This window comes from Pocillopora verrucosa, chromosome 2 (assembly GCF_036669915.1).
Source record: "Pocillopora verrucosa isolate sample1 chromosome 2, ASM3666991v2, whole genome shotgun sequence".
Taxonomy (NCBI): Eukaryota; Metazoa; Cnidaria; class Anthozoa; order Scleractinia; family Pocilloporidae; genus Pocillopora; species Pocillopora verrucosa.
The window spans coordinates 8,905,193-8,923,835 of NC_089313.1; the positions used below are offsets into that span (position 1 = coordinate 8,905,193).

At 38.1% G+C, this 18,643-nt stretch overlaps 1 protein-coding gene and 1 pseudogene across 1 annotated transcript; both read left to right on the forward strand.

The window, feature by feature from the left end:
- Positions 1–4,507: 4,507 nt before the first annotated feature.
- Positions 4,508–5,308, forward strand: LOC136279218 (uncharacterized). Its single transcript, XM_066162814.1, has one exon. The coding sequence runs from the start codon at positions 4,508–4,510 to the stop codon at positions 5,306–5,308; it is 801 nt and encodes a 266-aa protein (XP_066018911.1).
- A 5,221-nt stretch (positions 5,309–10,529) lies between these two features.
- On the forward strand, positions 10,530–16,049 carry LOC131799577 (uncharacterized; annotated as a pseudogene).
- Positions 16,050–18,643: the final 2,594 nt, after the last annotated feature.

An 18,643-nucleotide genomic window follows, 5' to 3' on the forward strand; every position in this document is an offset into this window, starting at 1 on the left:
CTTGTCGGCATCACTAAAATTATTATAGAAAACTCTGGCTTTATTAAGTCACCTGTCTTGGCCTTTCCTCTCGTCTCTTTAAAATAAAGAAGAACCTGGAACCTGCTTGCATGCTTTCATTGGAAATTATTTTGGTTATATCTCAAAACAATGACATGTTGTACTTGTAATATGACACCAGTACCACTAACTACCAGTGTGGTGTCACTGTCAATGCCACATACAGAAAAGCAATGGAAGAAGGGCACCAGGCTTCATAAGTGAGTGCACTATATCTAGATTTCGAAGTGCATGTTGAGTGACGAACTACAAACTACACCTCACAGAACTACGTGTTTGTCAAAAGTAATAAATAAAAGCCCTTGCTTATGAACAATGGGCTTGAATAAACTGCAGGAGTCAAATAAACGCCAGGTTTACCAGGCTAAGTTTGAAATAGACGCGGGGACATTAAAATCGAAAAAATACGGTACACAAGGTGTCGACTGCCGCTGGTTGATAATCCATAGACAGCGACAGTGATATTTTAAGAAAATTTCTGTGGTTGGTGTTGATCCAGTGGCCATTCCAAGCAAGAAGTTCAACTCAGAATGTTTTGCCCCAATAGAAGTCTCAGACATTCCTTCCTATTAAGTTCTGGAGACAAGTTATAATAGAAATGAGCAATTTTAATGCATTCAAAAGTTCCAAAGCGTACAACCAAATGGTGTCTAGCTTTGCAACATTGGTTCAAAGAGCAGATATTGTAGACAAGATTGTTGTTGTGGCGAAGGTGAGGCATTTGCAGCCGATGAATTATCCTCCTGTAGACATTTGGATTATCGTGAAAGGTGATTGTACCATGCTCATTGTTAAGGCTGCAAGACATGCCTTCCTGAATCCTGCCTGCTTTTAGCATGTATACTTTTCTACATCGAAGCAGTGACAAGGTACTCAAATAAAGTGTACATGGATTCGGCTAACTTATGTTAGAGAAGTGCTGTACCTGAAGGTTAAGGATATTGACTTTTTGTCCGCAAAAAAGCTTAAAAAGTGACCGCAATCAAATTTCCAGGAGCAGCAGAAAAGCATAGCGGAAAAGGGTGATCAAACTTTGCCCATCGCATCTCCATCAGAAGGAAATGCAGGCTGCATAGCAAAGCTAAAATGCCCACAAAATTAAAGCTGCTGCTCTCCGCTTCATCAATCCCTATGCTGATCACTTTATCAATGAAAGCCACCCCTGCAGATTATTCCTGATCTACTTGAATGGGAAATGTTATCTTGATTACCCAGAACTACTAAGAAAATGTGTTGAAGTGACAATGGATATTTCTGATGAACACATAACAGAGTGGAACTCACCTCAAGAGATCAGGCTAGTGGATCAGGATTTATCAGACATTCTGCTAGCAAAATTAGCGTGTCTGAAAGTCATGCAGCATTCCACACAAATGTTGAAACTTGAATGTCAAGAAGTGTAGCTTGTTAATCAACAAAGAACATGAATTTCCTCGTGTCACTCCTGATTTTCTGGTGTCATGTGACTGTCTTAGCACTGGACGCAGTGAAGTGAAGTGCCCAATTGTGATCAAAGATGGCAACTTTAGGAACTATGTTCAGCAGAATTCCTGCCTAAAAAAAGGAAATGGACATTTCCTGCTCAGAAAAAGTCACAGGTATTACTATCAGGTGCAGCAGCAGCTATTTTCTGTGCCTGAAATCAAGTATTATGACTTTGTGGTTTGTGCCATTGATGACAAAGAGAACATGCATCTCATACTACAGTGCTTATATCCAGATGAACAGCATTGGAACTCTGTGCTGCCCAAATTGGCAACATTTTGGAGAATATGCATCCTTTGAGAAATCATAGGGCAGGACTCTGTTGTTGTCTTTGTTTGACACCTTCCAGATTGAGGTCTGGAATGACTGAAGCAACGATTCGTTGAGGAACATGTATGTGACGTTCCAGTTGAAGGGAATGCCAGATTGCTAATGATCTGTCAGGTCCATTTAGTTTTTGTCTGCTATCCCTCAATTGTTCCCGATCTACTTTCGGTTTTCACTCACGTGACCAATGCCTAAACAACCGTTGCTATCCGTCATATTGGTGTACAAACAAACACTCAAGGAGCTCGTGGTATGAGGTAATGTAGAAATGGTTTTTGTGTTTATTAGTGGACTGCCACGCAAGTGGTCTACATAGAGATGTTTCCTTCTTCAGAGTGCCTGTTATTGATAAAAAATCATGGTGAAGAACCTGAAGAGCTTTCAACAAAGCGTTTAATGTAGTGGATCGTGGCTATAAGCAGAGATGACTTGACTGAACAAATCTTGGAAAACGACCATGTTTGTAGTCGCCATTTTGTCTCCAGTCGTCTGGCAAAACCCTAGGATAAATACAATGTTGACTGGGTGCCAACACTTAATCTTGGACACCCAAAAAGGAAGACAGAAGACATAAGGAAATCAGTACAGGAACAAACAGAGAGAGCTAAAGTTAGGAAGAAGAAGTTTGACGAAGCAAAAACAACCATTGAAGAGAAAAGACTTCTGTTGAATGATGAAGGAACTCAAGTCTCTAATATCTCGTTCACAAGTACAAGCGAGGATTTAGATATAACTACAGAAGAAATTGATGTTGATTGATTGATATGGAGAGCAAGAGTTTGGTAGATATGACAAACGCTGTCAGACAGGGGTCAAAAGCTTTGGCAAGATGAGCACTCAGACCAAAGGTTTGGCACGTACTCTTAAGCTTAAGTTTTATGATGCCTCTTCACAGTCTGACAAGTTTTATTATCTATTAAGTACAAATAAAAAAGTAATTGACTTTGACGAAGAGTATTCAGGAATAGCGATGATAAAGTACCATTTTGTACTAGCCTTCCTTCTCATGAAATCCTGAACTTTGTGTTTGAACTTGTGTCACCATTTGCTTCTTGTTGCTCAAAAACACTGACTCCTTTCCAAGAATTTGTCATGGTCCTGATAAAGTTGAGATGGGATGTTCCTTTTCAAGACCTAGCTTATTGGTTGAACATCCCATTTCCAACGGTTTCCAGGATATTTCATTTTTGGTTGATAACTATATACATAAAATTGTCTCCATTTATCCACTGGCCAGATCATGGAAGTTTGATAAGATCAATACCACAATGCTTCCAGTTCAGCTTTGGAACTACAACTACTGTGATAATTTACTGTTTCGAGAGTTTTATTGAGATACCTACAAATTTACTTGCTAGAACACAAACATTCGGCCCCTACAAACATCATAATACCATCAAAGTCTTGATTGGCATCACTCCACAAGGTAGAATTTCATTTGTTTTTGAGGCATGGGGTGGTCGAACCTCAGAAAAGTTTTTTTAACAGAAAACTGTGGTATCTTGAGCAAGTTTGTTCCTAGCAACATGGTGATGGCTGATTGAGGCTTCACTATACATGAGAGTGTTGTGTTCAAGAGGGCAAAGTCGGTAGTTGCAACTTTTACCAAAGGCAAGGAGCAACTTGACCCAGTTGATGTTGAAACCACAAAAGGAATTGCCAATGTTCGTATCCATGTGGAAAGAGTCATTGGTTTTTTGCGCAGCAAGTATACAATGCTACAAGGAACACTGCCAACTGATTTTTTTAAATGAATAATCCTCATGGATCTCTTGAAGATAAAATCCCAGCTATTGATCAAGATATAAGTAATAACAATAATCATAAACATTATTCATTACTTCCGCCACCTTACCTTAGCATGTTGCAAACACTGAAAAATCACAAGTTCCCAGTTCCGCATTTTAAAACCAATTGTTTTAGAGACAGTTTTATTGTAAGCCATTGTCGATAGCACATCCTTGTTCAACTCATATATATTAATTCATCTGATTTTGTATTTGTAGTTGTAGTTGATTTTGTAGTTGTATCTTAATTAATTTAGTGTTTACATAATGATAAGCTTTATTATTGTCAAATTCTTATGAATTAACTTTCTTAATTTATCATTGTATGATTTATAGTTATAATTAATTCAAGTTTTACATTTGTAAAAATTATCATAATTCAGCCTTTGGGCTACAAAGGTAATTTTAATAAAACTATCTATCCATCTATCTATCTGACTGCGTCATAAAGGTTTGCTCTACTCTGGTTAATTTATGTCCTGCTATAGTAACACTTGACTAGTCTCTTTCCCTTTGCTGACTACCCATGGAATATGGGGTATTACTGGGGATAAAGTGGAGTATTAAGTGGAGATTAGATCACTTACTTGATTACATATAAGAGTGTTAGACTAGCAGAAATGCTGCCTTGGACAGGGAATTGCCAGGCATTAGTACAACATCAGACATTTTTTTTTAAAATCTAATCCCCCGCTATTCCCTGGGTAGGTAAGGGCAGGAGATTCCACTGACTAGTGCATTATTTTTCTTTGAAGTAAAGTTATGAAAACGGGAGTCATTCAGACAGTGATGACCAATCAAATTTTATTTTAAAACAATGCATTCAGTCTTTGTCATAGGCCCCCTTGATGGGCAGTACGGTTACCTTGGCCTGGATTCAAGGTCCATCACGCAGCTTCAAACCATTCGTCTCCTCGAGAGTGGGAGAAATTCAAAGTAACTCAGATCCAAACCAGTGGAAGCACATCCCCAGTGAGGATAATGTAGCTGACGACCTATTGCGAGGGATCCGCATTAATGAGTTACAAGGCAGGTGGAAGAATGGCCCAGAGTTCCTAAAGATACAACTGAAGAAATACGACCAACACGGAAAGGAAGGACCGCTGACCCCTGAAGAGCTTCAGCAAGCAGAAATTTACTGGATAAGCCAAGCACAGACAACCCTCTACAGCCGTTTAAATAGAGGTGAATTCAAATCGCTCAGCTCGTTCAAAGATGAAAACGGAATTATCAGAGTTGGAGGAAGAGTGGATGAAGCTATTGTGTCATATGAAACAAAGCATCCCGCCCTTCTTCCGAGTGACCACTGGATCTCCTTGTTGGTAACAAAACACGCTCACCAGTACGGACACTCCGGCATAGCTGCTACTACAGGCAAGACAAGGAGGAAGTTCTGGATCTTAAAAGCGAACAAGCTAAGCAAGTCCGTGAAATCTAAGTGTGGATTCTGCCTTGAAATGGCACACAAGGCTGAGACGCAACTCATGGCAGACCTTCCTGTTCTCCGTGTAGCTCCACACACCCCACCGTTTTACTACACCGCGTGTGATTACTTTGGTCCCTATAACGTTAAAGTTGGAAGAAGCAAGACGGCTAAGCACTACCAGAAATCCCCGCAAGCGAGTAGAGTTCATGCAAAGAATAGTTGATTCATTCTGGAAACGCTGGACTAGGGACGTCTTCCCTACCCTAGTATCAAGAAAGAAGTGGCACGTTGAGAACCGCAATGTCGCAGTTGATGACATAGTTACGGTAGCCGACCAGAACGCTGTGAGAGGCAAGTGGGCTGTAGGCAGAGTAACCAAAGTACACCCTGGAGCTGACGGACGCGTTCAAAACGTTACAGTCAAGACAGCCACTGGAGAGTACAGCTGTCCAGTAACGAATATTGCAGTCATCCACCCTGCTGAAGGCGACGATTAAAGGAACATTTGCTATGATAAGGACTACGCCCTTATCGGGGCGGAGAGTGTTTCGTCAATATAATGAATTATTAACTTGATTTTCATGATTGATTTTGATTGACACTAGCTTATGTAATTAAGGCACGTGAATAGTTCAGTTTTCAGTTCAGATACTTAAGATTCGAAGATACAAATAAGTTCTGCTAACCTGTCTTGCTGACCCATGTTCTGTTATACCATGACCTGTTTCATCTGTTGCTGACCTGTACGTAGCTATACACCGTGAAACAATCCTACTAGACAGCGTCATAGAAGTTCTCAGTGCTGTCATTCTAATAGTTTTACTCGTGTGTTTATGAATCGATGGATCCTGTTCAATTTCTCAAATGTATCTCATTCTTTTCTTTAGATCGAATAATAATATATTGGAATAGATTATACAATTTGCGTAGCCTAGTTGGATTGCCTGTTTGGTTTTGCTGGACCATTTTCCTTGATTCTTATAAAGCAGCGTCCTCTGACCATCAGTGGAAAAAGTCCTAAATTTTAAGCCGCTCCAGTCAAGAAAGTACTCAGACATCGACAGTAAGTGTCCACGAGAACACCACTTTGCTGGTGAATCTTCCCAAAGATGTCAGTAAATCAGGAGTTTTTTCAGGCGCTTGCATCGGGAAAATTGAAGGCTGCACCTTCACGTTCAACATAGCCTGTGAAAAAGAAGAAAGCCCAAAGTCTGCAAAGCCCAAGAAAAGAAGAATCATCATCAGTGATGATTCTGATTCTGATTCTGATTAGTTAACTGAACTTAATCCGCTGTCTTCTGAAAATACTTTCCTTTGGATCCTTTCACTTTTTTTATTGAAGATTTCATCATTGCAGAGCCATTTAGCTTGAATTTGTTTGCCACGCTGACAACCAGAACTGTTGTTTGTTAAAAAATGCACATGTGATTTGTCCCTAGTGCACTTAAATTGACAGGTGTCAGATCGTGAGATACATTTAAAAGAATGTTTCAAAGTTTTCTTGGATGCCTCTTAAATAGCATTTTAATATCATTACGCAAATAAATATGTTTTGATGAAACCTCTCCTTCATTTGCATTGCCCTTGTTTTCTCTACCATCTACTTGCTCATAAATTATTCCATTTATGGAGAATCTTGCTGTAATTACAGCCCTTCATTATTCAGGTTCTTTTTGAGACCATTTGTTAGGTTTTAGACAAAAATAAAAATGTTATTCACCAGCCAAGGCCAGTCCGAATTGGGAAAAACTGTGCCCTCTGTCTTGTGTACTGCCCGAGGTCACAGTTTTTCCCAATACGGACGTCCGGTCTGGTGAATAACATATATTTGCTAAGCTTAAGCCTTAATAAGCTCACATGTATCAGTAACTTTACAATTCCTGAAACTGCATATTCCTAAGAATAAATAAGTAAGTCTTCTTGTCATAGCCTGCGAGCTCGCAAGAATTAATTTGTGATCATCTGTTACTAATTTTGCTTTCCCTAAGTTGTACTTGTGGAGACAATTTTTTGAACAGATATTCTGGCAGTGCTCATCACCATTTTCTCTGGATTATTTGGGAAGCTAATTTGATTTACAATATTTTTCGAATAATTTTATTAACTCCCCATACAAATTGTAAGAATCACAAGCATTTTACTGCCATTCTGATTCTGATTAGTTAACTGAACTTAATCCGCTGTCTTCTGAAAATACTTTCCTTTGGATCCTTTCACTTTTTTTATTGAAGATTTCATCATTGCAGAGCCATTTAGCTTGAATTTGTTTGCCACGCTGACAACCAGAACTGTTGTTTGTTAAAAAATGCACATGTGATTTGTCCCTAGTGCACTTAAATTGACAGGTGTCAGATCGTGAGATACATTTAAAAGAATGTTTCAAAGTTTTCTTGGATGCCTCTTAAATAGCATTTTAATATCATTACGCAAATAAATATGTTTTGATGAAACCTCTCTTTCATTTGCATTGCCCTTGTTTTCTCTACCATCTACTTGCTCATAAATTATTCCATTTATGGAGAATCTTGCTGTAATTACAGCCCTTCATTATTCAGGTTCTTTTTGAGACCATTTGTTAGGTTTTAGACAAAAATAAAAATGTTATTCACCAGCCAAGGCCAGTCCGAATTGGGAAAAACTGTGCCCTCTGTCTTGTGTACTGCCCGAGGTCACAGTTTTTCCCAATACGGACGTCCGGTCTGGTGAATAACATATATTTGCTAAGCTTAAGCCTTAATAAGCTCACATGTATCAGTAACTTTGCAATTCCTGAAACTGCATATTCCTAAGAATAAATAAGTAAGTCTTCTTGTCATAGCCTGCGAGCTCGCAAGAATTAATTTGTGACCATCTGTTACTAATTTTGCTTTCCCTAAGTTGTACTTGTGGAGACAATTTTTTGAACAGATATTCTGGCAGTGCTCATCACCATTTTCTCTGGATTATTTGGGAAGCTAATTTGATTTACAATATTTTTCGAATAATTTTATTAACTCCCCATACAAATTGTAAGAATCACAAGCATTTTACTGCCAACATTTCAGGGTAGCCTGGGGTCACATTTTTACCTTTTAGGGGTGCTAAAGCATTTGAGAGCAATGCATGGATGTTTTCTAAATGCTATAACACATCGTACAGCCACATGGCTAGAATTTCTTCAGAAACAATTTTCCTTTTGTCCTTTCAATCCATGACTTTTCCACAAAATGGTAAATTAACAAAAACTGTTCCAAGGTTTGCTAGGGTTTCCACACTTTCATTCCATTTTAGATATACCAGAAGAGGAGATTAGTGGAGAAGCATTGTTGGCAATTGAAAATAATGATATCAAGGAAATTGGTGTATAGCTGATGGGCCAACGTATTCAGCTTATGGCAAAAATGAAAGAGATCATTAACACACAACAAAAGGAAGGTGTGAACCCTACAGAAGTGAAGTCAAGATTGGAACATTCTTCTCTGAAAAGAAAAATAACTACCCAGGATAAAAAGAAATGGGATGCCAAATCAAAGACAATGCATTTAGAAAAGTGTGATTTTAAGACTAAACATGCTCATATGCATGATGGTGTCCCTAAGTCTCTAGTTATTTCCCCCTGCCCTGAAATGCCCTTATTTTTCAGTTTTTTCCCCTAGCATCCCTATTCTTCTTTCATTTTTGAAAATTGCTGATGGAAAATGTCATTGAAAGTGTTTGACATGGATTCTTCATTTGCCTTACTTGCACAATCTGCAAGTTTCTTTTGCTGTGGCTTCTCACATTTGGAATTATCAGCTTCTATCAGTTAGTGGTGAGTTATTTTAGTTACTTTTGTAAGCTTTGTATTGAGTTCTTCCCTGACGATAGAATTTGTGGGGGCAAAGTTGTGCTCATCTTGCTTGACCACATCCATATGATCAAGTTCTAGATTTGTAGCACGTAAAATCATCACATTCTTTGTACTTCTTAATTCAACCTCATCTAACGTGTATGTTAGGGTTTAGCTTACCCCTCACACATCCTCTGGTGATAGCATATCTAATGGTAATTGGGTTGGTGAATTAGCTGAGCCAGTGAATAGTAATGAATGATTATCCTCTGGTAGTTAATGCGTTGCTAAACACCACAGGGTGCTGTAGAAATCCTACAAGATAAGCCAATCAAATATCTCGATTCATGAAAGTTACTTTCGGTATCTTTTTTCTTTGGTTATCAATTACATGCATCTTGCCCTAAGTGAAACAGGTTATGGCCAAGAACAAAATATACAAGGGGTGAAGCCCAAATGTGGAGCAGTATTTAAATAGTTGTGGCTGCAAAGTAGATATTTAGAAAAGTAGATATACAGTTTGCAATAACGCAAAACCTGGTAAAAGAACAGTAATAAAACACGATTGAAAAATGTGGTACATCTAATAGAGCCATAAATTGCTTAGGGTTAGAACGGACCACATATGGTATAAAAAGTATGGACTATAGCCTTTACTTTTATACCACATATTGTGTTAACGCAACATACATGTATGGTATAAAAAGTATGGACTATAGCCTTAACTTTTTATACCACAATATATGGTATAAAAAGGAAAGGCTATGGTCCATACTTTTGAAACCACAGTTTGCAATAACGCAAAGCCCGGTTAAAGAATAGAACTGAGACATTTTATCGCAATCGCAAAATGTGGTAAATCTTCTAGAGCCATAAATCACGTTGACGCAATACATGGTATAAAAAGTGAAGGCTATATTTTGAAACTATAGTTTGCTGGTGAATGCATTGTAAGACATTGCTTGAAATGCAAAGAAAAAAAATGTGCTTGTTTCACTTGCAGGGATTGTAATTAGACGCAGGAGAAAAAGGTCAATATGTGCTTTGTGTGGCATGTGTAGGCCAGGTTAACCATGTCCTCAGTCCGTTCAAGATGGTAACGACTTTACGAATTAACTGATCTATGGAACTCTATGAACGCACTTGAAATAGGGAATGTTGACAGTCTAACTGTTTACGAATGAGAAGGATTTTGCTCCTTATGAGAAATGCAAAAAGCTGCCACTCTTTTTTGAGGCCTTTCTGCAGGGAGACCAAAAGCCATGCGAACTTATGTTTTTTTCGGCATGAGAAATCTGCGAGCAATATTATTTTTGGTCTGTCAGTTTAAACATAAACGTGTTGTAAGATGGTAAGACAAGGAATATATGGTGTGGATGTCAGTTTAAACAAAATACTCTGGACTTCAAGAAACTTACAACTATAACCAATTAGATAAGAACTGTGCTAGTTTAGGCAAATGTGCAATGACATATATTCTCTATGTGCTTATAATAATCTTAAAACATTTTGTTTCAGAGGTGATGGGTGAAACAAAAGGGAAGAAAATTGGCACATTATGTTGTTGTGCGCTCAAGCCTCCTGTTATCAGGGGCTATTTAGCTGCCTTCAATTATTGGTTTTGTGCATTGGGCACATGGAGCAATACAGCGAAGCCATTGTTACTGCTGAAGATGGCTCTCAACGAGTTATGCCAAAGGGAAATTCCATGTCGTCACCTGGTAGGTTATAAAATGATTCATGTATAGTCTTTCACATCAGCTTGATAAAAGGAAATACTCATTTCTCTTCCTGTTTTATTGACCATTTCCTTAATTTTCATGAGCTTAATGTTGTCTCTACTCTCTATGATATAGTTTACCCCTGAATGTTCTCTGCTTCTGACTGGTTTAGTAATAGTTTGGCTGATAGTGTTCATCTGGGGAGGGCACTATCAGCCCATAGTACTTGTCAGAGGGTAATACCTGGATGGATAATGACCAAATGACCCTAAATTCACCTTCACTCTTTATGAGGATTCCAGAGGCCACATTTTGAAGAAAACAAACTGATTGTGTGACTCTGAGATTCATGCAGGCCAGTTACTACTAAAAACAAAATTTCCTTTTGTGGATGGTCTGCATGACCCAGCTATTGCTGGTACATTGGTGGCCCCAGGGATTAGTGAGTTTGTGCAAATAATTAACACTGGCGATTATTGAGTATGCCTCAGTACCATTTCTTGCAGGCCTGAAACCATCAATGTATATGACAAATTGTTTCAAAGAGTTAGCCCAATTGCCATCCGCCATTCTTGTCGCTTGCTCATGCATACTGGGGGTTCCATATTGTTTACAAATGAAAAGATTCAAAAGCAAATCAACTCAAGTGACTGTGGCTTGTTCGCACTAGCATTTGCAACAGATTTGTGCCATGGCATAGACCCAGTGACACAATCATATTACCAAGAAAAGATGCATACGCACTATGTGGACTGCCTCAACTCACTGGAGATGGTTCCTTTTCTAAAAAACAACACAGCGGGTACCATACCATGTACACAACAGCAAAACAACAGTGGATATCTTCTGTGTTTGCAGAATGCCAAATGATGACCAGGAGTATGTGCAGTGTCTTCAGTGTAATGGCTGGTATCATCCAACGTGTGTGGACATTCCTAACTAGGTGACAAATAGCAACAGGAGGTGAAGATGTGACACATGTAGAGGCAAGAATGCAAGAAAAGCTAATTGCCATAAGTCAACCAAAAATAACCTTCATTAGTACATACTCACAAATTAATGGTGCTTTCTGTGCATTCTGATTGGCTAGCTTGGGAGGTGAATAGCAAGTACTATTCACCTCTGAGCAAATGGAGAAAAGGTTAAAATGGCTTCCCATTTTACTTTGGCTACTGAGGGGCAAATTTTAACGGCTGATTATTCAACTTGTGTACATAGTATAAACCAAAATAATAATTGTTTTTTTTTACCTCTGTTTTGGTGAAAGTGGTGGTAATGAGTATGTAGTGTCGACCTACTGGAGAGGCCTATTATGGCTATAAGTTTAGTCTAGCTATTTGTAGCTGTCTATATCGATTTTTTCAGATGACAGTTAGCCTGCTGTTTAAATATATATCAAGGTCAAGGATTGATGTTTGAAAAAATACACTACTTTGATAGGAAAACAATCTTGTGTGATTGACATTTTCACTTCCCCCGAAATTACCTTTTTTAGGAATGAGTAAAAATTAGCACACTTAGCTTGTTTGTTATAGGATTCAGAATTTAGGTGTTTAGACTTATGATCAAATCCACACCTTTTGTGTACATTAACATTGTACCAGAAACAAGATCTTCTATGGTGCTTTAATATTTTTTAGTTTATTGTTACTTGGACTTTCCATAGACTTTTAAGCTACTGTAATGCAACTTGGAAATTAACTACCAGTACATTTTGGATAGCTGTGTTCAGTGCATTTAATTTGACTCGTACCTAAATTTGCTAATTAAAATACCAATATTGGCTATAGTTTCTCGTGACATATTTCCAAATCCCTAAATCCAACTTCACTCTTTATGAAGATGCCAGAGGAAACCAGTTGATCACAATTACTATTGGCTACAGTTCCTTATGATATTTTTGCAGCCTTGAAATTGCTATTTCTTAGGTTGTCATTTCGAAGTATGGGGCCACGTACCATATTTCAAAACGACGTTTAAACACCTATATTTCTTTAACTCAAAATCTTGAGTTACTGAGTTCCGTAGAAAAGAGAAATGTAGAAAAATCCATCATTTACCATCTCTTCTTCAACCCACTTCTCCGATGCCATAATAGGTGCTAGTTGAAAGTAGCAAAGCTATGTAATAGTGTAGTTTGATCATCCGGGTGAGTGTAGTCCTGAGAAAGACTGTTGTCAGTAGTAGTGACTGATATTTGTCAGTCAAATGTACTTAGTCCGGTTTGTGTACACAAATTGGTCAGTTTTGCCGTGATGTTATTGGCTGTTATTGGCGATTGTTGACATCGCCATTCCTCGTTGCTTGTTTGTGTTTGGTCAGTCTAGTTGCGAGGTTTCTGCCAGTCTCATCGATGTAGGAGGCGTGGCAGTTGATCTTATATACTGCTCCTTGTCTGTTCCTCGGTTCGTCTCTGTCTTTGATGTTAGTCAGTAACTGACGTAGTGTGGTGATAGGTTTGTGAGCGACGCAGATATTGAATGGTCTCAGATATGCCCTTTATGTGTGGTATAGTGGCTGTGGTTGTAGGAGTTGCATTGTCGTTAGCTTTGGTAGTAGTAGTAGGTCTGTGAGTGTTACGTTGGATGAAGTCTTCGTTGTAGTTATTCTTTAAAAAAATACGGTTAAGGTACTTGTTCTCGTCGGATAAGCTGTCTGTCGTATTACATACTAATTGTGCTCGTCGGGTAAGAGTCCTGATTTCCCACCATCGTCCACCATGTTTATTTTCATAACATAATTTTTCCGAAGTCTAAAGTCGCATTGGAGTGAGGGTGTACAACGTCACGTCATTCTGAAATATGGAGATGATTGCTAACCGTTGTCAAAATCCAATGTTGTGTTAAAAGCAAGGAAGATAGCCCAGATATCCTGCTGAAGGGTAAATAATATTGTATTTAGTTTAATTCATTTGGTAAAAGAAATCCTCCTTAAAGCTTGAAGCTTATAGACTTGGAAGATGTTTTTAGAATCACATTTTGTTTAAATGTGTGTATTTTACTTGCAGTGCATGTTATTAGATACCAACATATTTCCAAAATGTTTGAATTGTTTATTCTAATGTATAAGTGCACACTGATATACATATGCATGTAACTTATTTTTATCACTGATTTTAAAAAAACGGTTTCCACAAATATCAAGGTGATTTTTCTATGTTGGAAACTAAACCTTGCTTTCCATCTTACTAACTAGTAATTTTCCATAGTTGGAAACTTCATTGTTGGTACATAATAAAAAATTACTTTTACCCATGTTGGCATATTATTTTGGTTTTACCAACATTAGATTGCTCTCTACCAACATTGGCAAATTATTTTGTTTCTGTTTCAAAGTTGGATTCCTCTATACCTATATTGGCACATTATTTTTGTTTCAACAACATTGCATTGCTCTACACTAATATCGGTATATTATTTTCTGTTTACCAATGTTGGATTCCTCCATACAGTTATTGGTAAATTATTTTCCTTTTACCAACATTGGTTTCATCTAAACCAATATTGGCATATTTTTTCGCCAATGTTGGTTTCCTTTTTATCAATATTGGCATATTATCTTCTTTTACCCATGTTGGATCCCTCTTCACCAATATTGGTATATTATTTATGTCTTGCCAATGTTGGGATATATAACACTTTACCAACATTGGTATGTCATTTACTTGTTACAAGTAAGTCACCCAAGAGGATTAAGAGAATTTAGAACAACTTTTATTTTTGTTGGACAAATTTTGTGTCAGTGATGAGCTATACAATGAACTCATCATATTATACAATGCCTTACCAAGGTCATATTTAATCAAACAGAAGAGATCTGATCTCAACAAACTTTCTCACATTGAATGAGTTGAAAGTACCCAGGAGCACAGATATAATTTAAGGATACACTCCAGGGTCACATAAGGGAATATTTCTAGTGACAACCAGACCATCCACTGGAAGAGCCTATAAAGGTCAAAATAAGTGGTGATGGAGCCAAGATGTCCCGAACAACCAATTTTATGATTTTGTCCTTTTCCCTTTTGCAAACTGGGGACAGGGTGATGTCCTTTAAAGGGAACAGAACACTATGTATAGTAAATGGTCCAGAGAAATATGACACACTGAAAACATCCTTGGGCAATGTCATCAGTGATATAAACTGCATCATAAAAAATAGCAAAATAGAGGTTGATGGAAAAGAAGTCAAAATAGAGATGTTTTTAGATGGTAGAAGAGTGCATGCATGTATGGGGTAACTGGCGGACTACAAATTTTTGCTAATGATAGTGGGCCTCAAAGGGGCAACCTCTGATTAGGCTTGTGTGTGGTGCAAGATTCATAAGATCCAAAGGTGGAACATGACCAAAGACCTGGACTTTCACAACTAAGGGGAATTAAAGAGGACCTTACAGAAAATCAGAGATTTTCATGATTCAAAAAAGCTTTGCTGCATCCATCCCCCCCTTTGACACTGAACTTGACCATGTTGTTCTGGAAGAACTTCATTTAATGATGAGGATCACTGACAGACTTACTGAGAACATAATCACTGAAGTCATGGAAAGGGACAGCTATGCTGATTTATTGAAAAAAAGGGAGAGGACAAAGGAATTTACCTCAAAGGATTGATCAGTGTAATAAATGACCTTGGAATAACCTTTTTAGTGTGGGAAAAAACTAATGCAGATGGCAAAGGAAGTGGTTCATATGATTGGACCAGCCTAATGGGTTCAGACAAAAAGAAACTCCTTCATCTGCTTCCTTCCCAGTTGAAGTCAAGAGATATCCTTTGGCCTGAGACAAAGGAAACTGTTGTGAAGCTATGGAGGGGTTTTGAATCTCTTTACCACTTGATTAATGCTGACCCTGAGGAAAATGAAAACCTTGTCCTTGATGTTTCAGAAAAATCAAAGGAATTTATTGAACTCTTTTGTTCCCTTGGAGGAACCAGAGTTGGGTACAACAAATTATGAGTTACCTCATACATGCATGCACTCTCCTACCATGTTCCAGTTTTCATCAAAAATCACAAAACCTTCAAGCAATTCACAGGCCAGGGTGTTGAGAAAAACAATGATGATGCAAAAAGAATTTTTTTTCAAAAGCCAAATAAATGGAATGCAGCCAGGGATGTGCTGCAGTTAGAAGCGCAACAGCAAGCCTCCATCACTGTGAAGGGAAAAGAGAAAATATGAAAAAAACAATGAATACTGGTGTTGTGGAATTGTTGAGTCACATAAAAAAAGAATGCATTCTAGGGATGGTGCAAGTGCAAGTGAACCTGAAAGTGAAGCATCTGTTGTAAACAGTGCTGAAGTACCAACAACAAATTATGAAAAAATGACGGTCAAACAACTCGTGCAAGAAATCAAATCATGAAATTTGCCAGTGAATAGAAAATCAAAATTAAAGAAAGGACAACTGATTGAGGTTTTAAAGAACAGTGATTGACTACTGTGGATAATATTCAAGTCACCTCAAAGAAAACGAATGAGTGAATTATTGTGAAGAGGAAAATGACTCTTCTTATTAAAAAAAATGGATTGACGAGAAGAGAAAGGCTGGTATTGGAATTTCTACCAGTTATTCGTCTGAAAGCAAAATCGATGGCAAAAGCGAGAAACATTGCTGAGAGTGAGTTTAAGGCTTCAGTACATTGGTGTCATCGCTTCATGGACCGACATGACCTGTCGATCCGCCGAAGAACAACAATTTCACAGAAACTGCCTGAGAACTTTGAGGACAAACTTGAGAAATTTCAGGCTTTTATCATTGCTGAACGAAAAAAGCACAAATATGAGCTCTCGTTGATTGGAAACGCAGACCAAACCCCGCTTACTTTTGACATGCCTTCAAATTCTACGGTGGACTCAAAAGGAACAAAATCAGTGTCGATCATGACAACTGGTCACGAGAAAGATCGTTTCACAGTGATGCTAGCCTGCCTAGGAGATGGAACGAAGCTTCCCCCCAATGTGGTGTTTAAATGAAAAACTCTGCCAAAAGATTTGGTGCTGCCACGGGGTATCCATGTTCGTGCTCAAGCCAAAGGGTGGATGGACGAATCGCTTGTAAAAGACTGGCTGAACTCCATCTGGACCAAAGTTGGCGGGCTTCTACGAAAAAGAAATCTCCTTGTGTGGGACTCGTTTAGAGCTCACTTAAGTGACAATGTTAAGCGGGTTTTGAAAAGTTCACGCACAGATGTGGCCGTAATACCGGGTGGGATGACAAGTCTTTTACAACCTTTGGACGTCGGTGTCAACAAGCCCTTCAAAGACAATTTAAGACAATACTGGAACGAGTGGATGCTTGCTGGAAACCACACATTCACACCAGCAGGCCGCATTCGAAAACCTGACCTCCGCCAGATTTGCCAGTGGATTCTAGACAGCTGGAATGCCATTTCCACAGACACCATCAAACGACCATTTCTCAAATGCTGCATCACGAACGCACTTGATGGCACTGAAGACGACATTCTCTGGGAAGATATGGATGAAAGTGACATTGATGAAGGTGATTTCAATGGATTTTAATTTTGATCGGACAACAATGAAACTTTGTTGTGTAGCTTTTATCGATTGCAAAGTTCATCACGGTATGTATATTAGTTTCATGTAAATATTTTAATAGTTGTTAACAGGTTACAACTTGTTTATGATTTTGGCAAACGTGTTTACAAGGGTTATGCTTCACTTTACTCGTGTTTGTACATATAAGGACAGAAACTTGTTCGAAAAATTATCTCTAATTAAGATTATTTTGTATATAAAATGTTAGCGAATAGGTGTTTCAGTTTCTAGTTTGAACATTTTCACGTTCGTGTAGGAATTATTGCAAAAATAAACTTGACTAGATACACATCAGCTGTTGTTGATTTCAAACTGCTTTATTTATCCCGGTACTCGACCTCAACAATTTTTTTTTTCCCATGAAAACCATTGAAAGTTTGGGGTGCGGCCAATACACGGGTGCAGCCTATCTGCGGGTAAATACGGTATTTATTATTTTCAGTGATTAAGTATTCACATAACTAAAATATTTACATTAAGTGATTATATTCTGAGAGCAGGCTTTCCAGTTGATAAAAACAATAACTTTTTCAGAGGGAATAAGTGGTCCTTTTCTAAGGGAACCACCTTTATTTGCAATAAAAGGCTTTGAATGAAAAGCTAACGTTGTCTTTAATTTTAAAGGGAAATCAATAGCAACACCTTGGCCAAATTCATCAAAGTAATACCACCAAAAAGGAGGCAGACATAACCTACAAAAATTTGTCCTTTTCATATAACATGTAATTGTGGGGGTCAATTGTAGCCTTACTCCTAAAAATTTATCTCACTATGTCATGATCAACATTTATGCAGGCTGTGAAATTGATGTGGGTAGACTTGCACTTCAGTAGACCAAGTATGGCTTCCACAAATGTTGCAGCTGCTGTCTCCAATCTATAATCAGTTATATTTAGCAGTGCATAACTCCTGAAACAAAAAATACATTTCTTTACCATATTTAGACAGTGAAAGAAAATTAATTGTAAGTAACACATATGTGCCAAACACATCTTGGTAACAAAGCTCAATTTTTGTCATAGGCAATAACAACAGTCATTAAAACCCTTTTTAAAAATAATTCTTGAGATTGCATTTCAATACCTGGCTGATCACATGGGGCAATGCACTCTGATACATGAGGCACCCTATGAAATTTGTGTGATTGCAGTCGGGCTTTGTTACAAAGTCTTGGTCTTTGGAGTAACCGAGAAAGGTTTCAAATTTGTCACGATGAAAAGGCAAGGAAATTGCATTTATCCCTGAAGTGTCACTGCATTATTCTACAGAATCAAAATTAGAGAAGAAACACAATAGGGGAGCTGATATTGAGAAGCTGGTCACTTTGCAAACAAACAAAAAAATATTCTCTCCTGAAATTCTACTGCTCCTTTAGCACCTTGTACTCCTTATTACCACTGTTGTGCATTTCAAAATTAGTTTACCTGACAGAGGATTAAGACTGCATTAGATGAAGTCATGTCGGCGGGC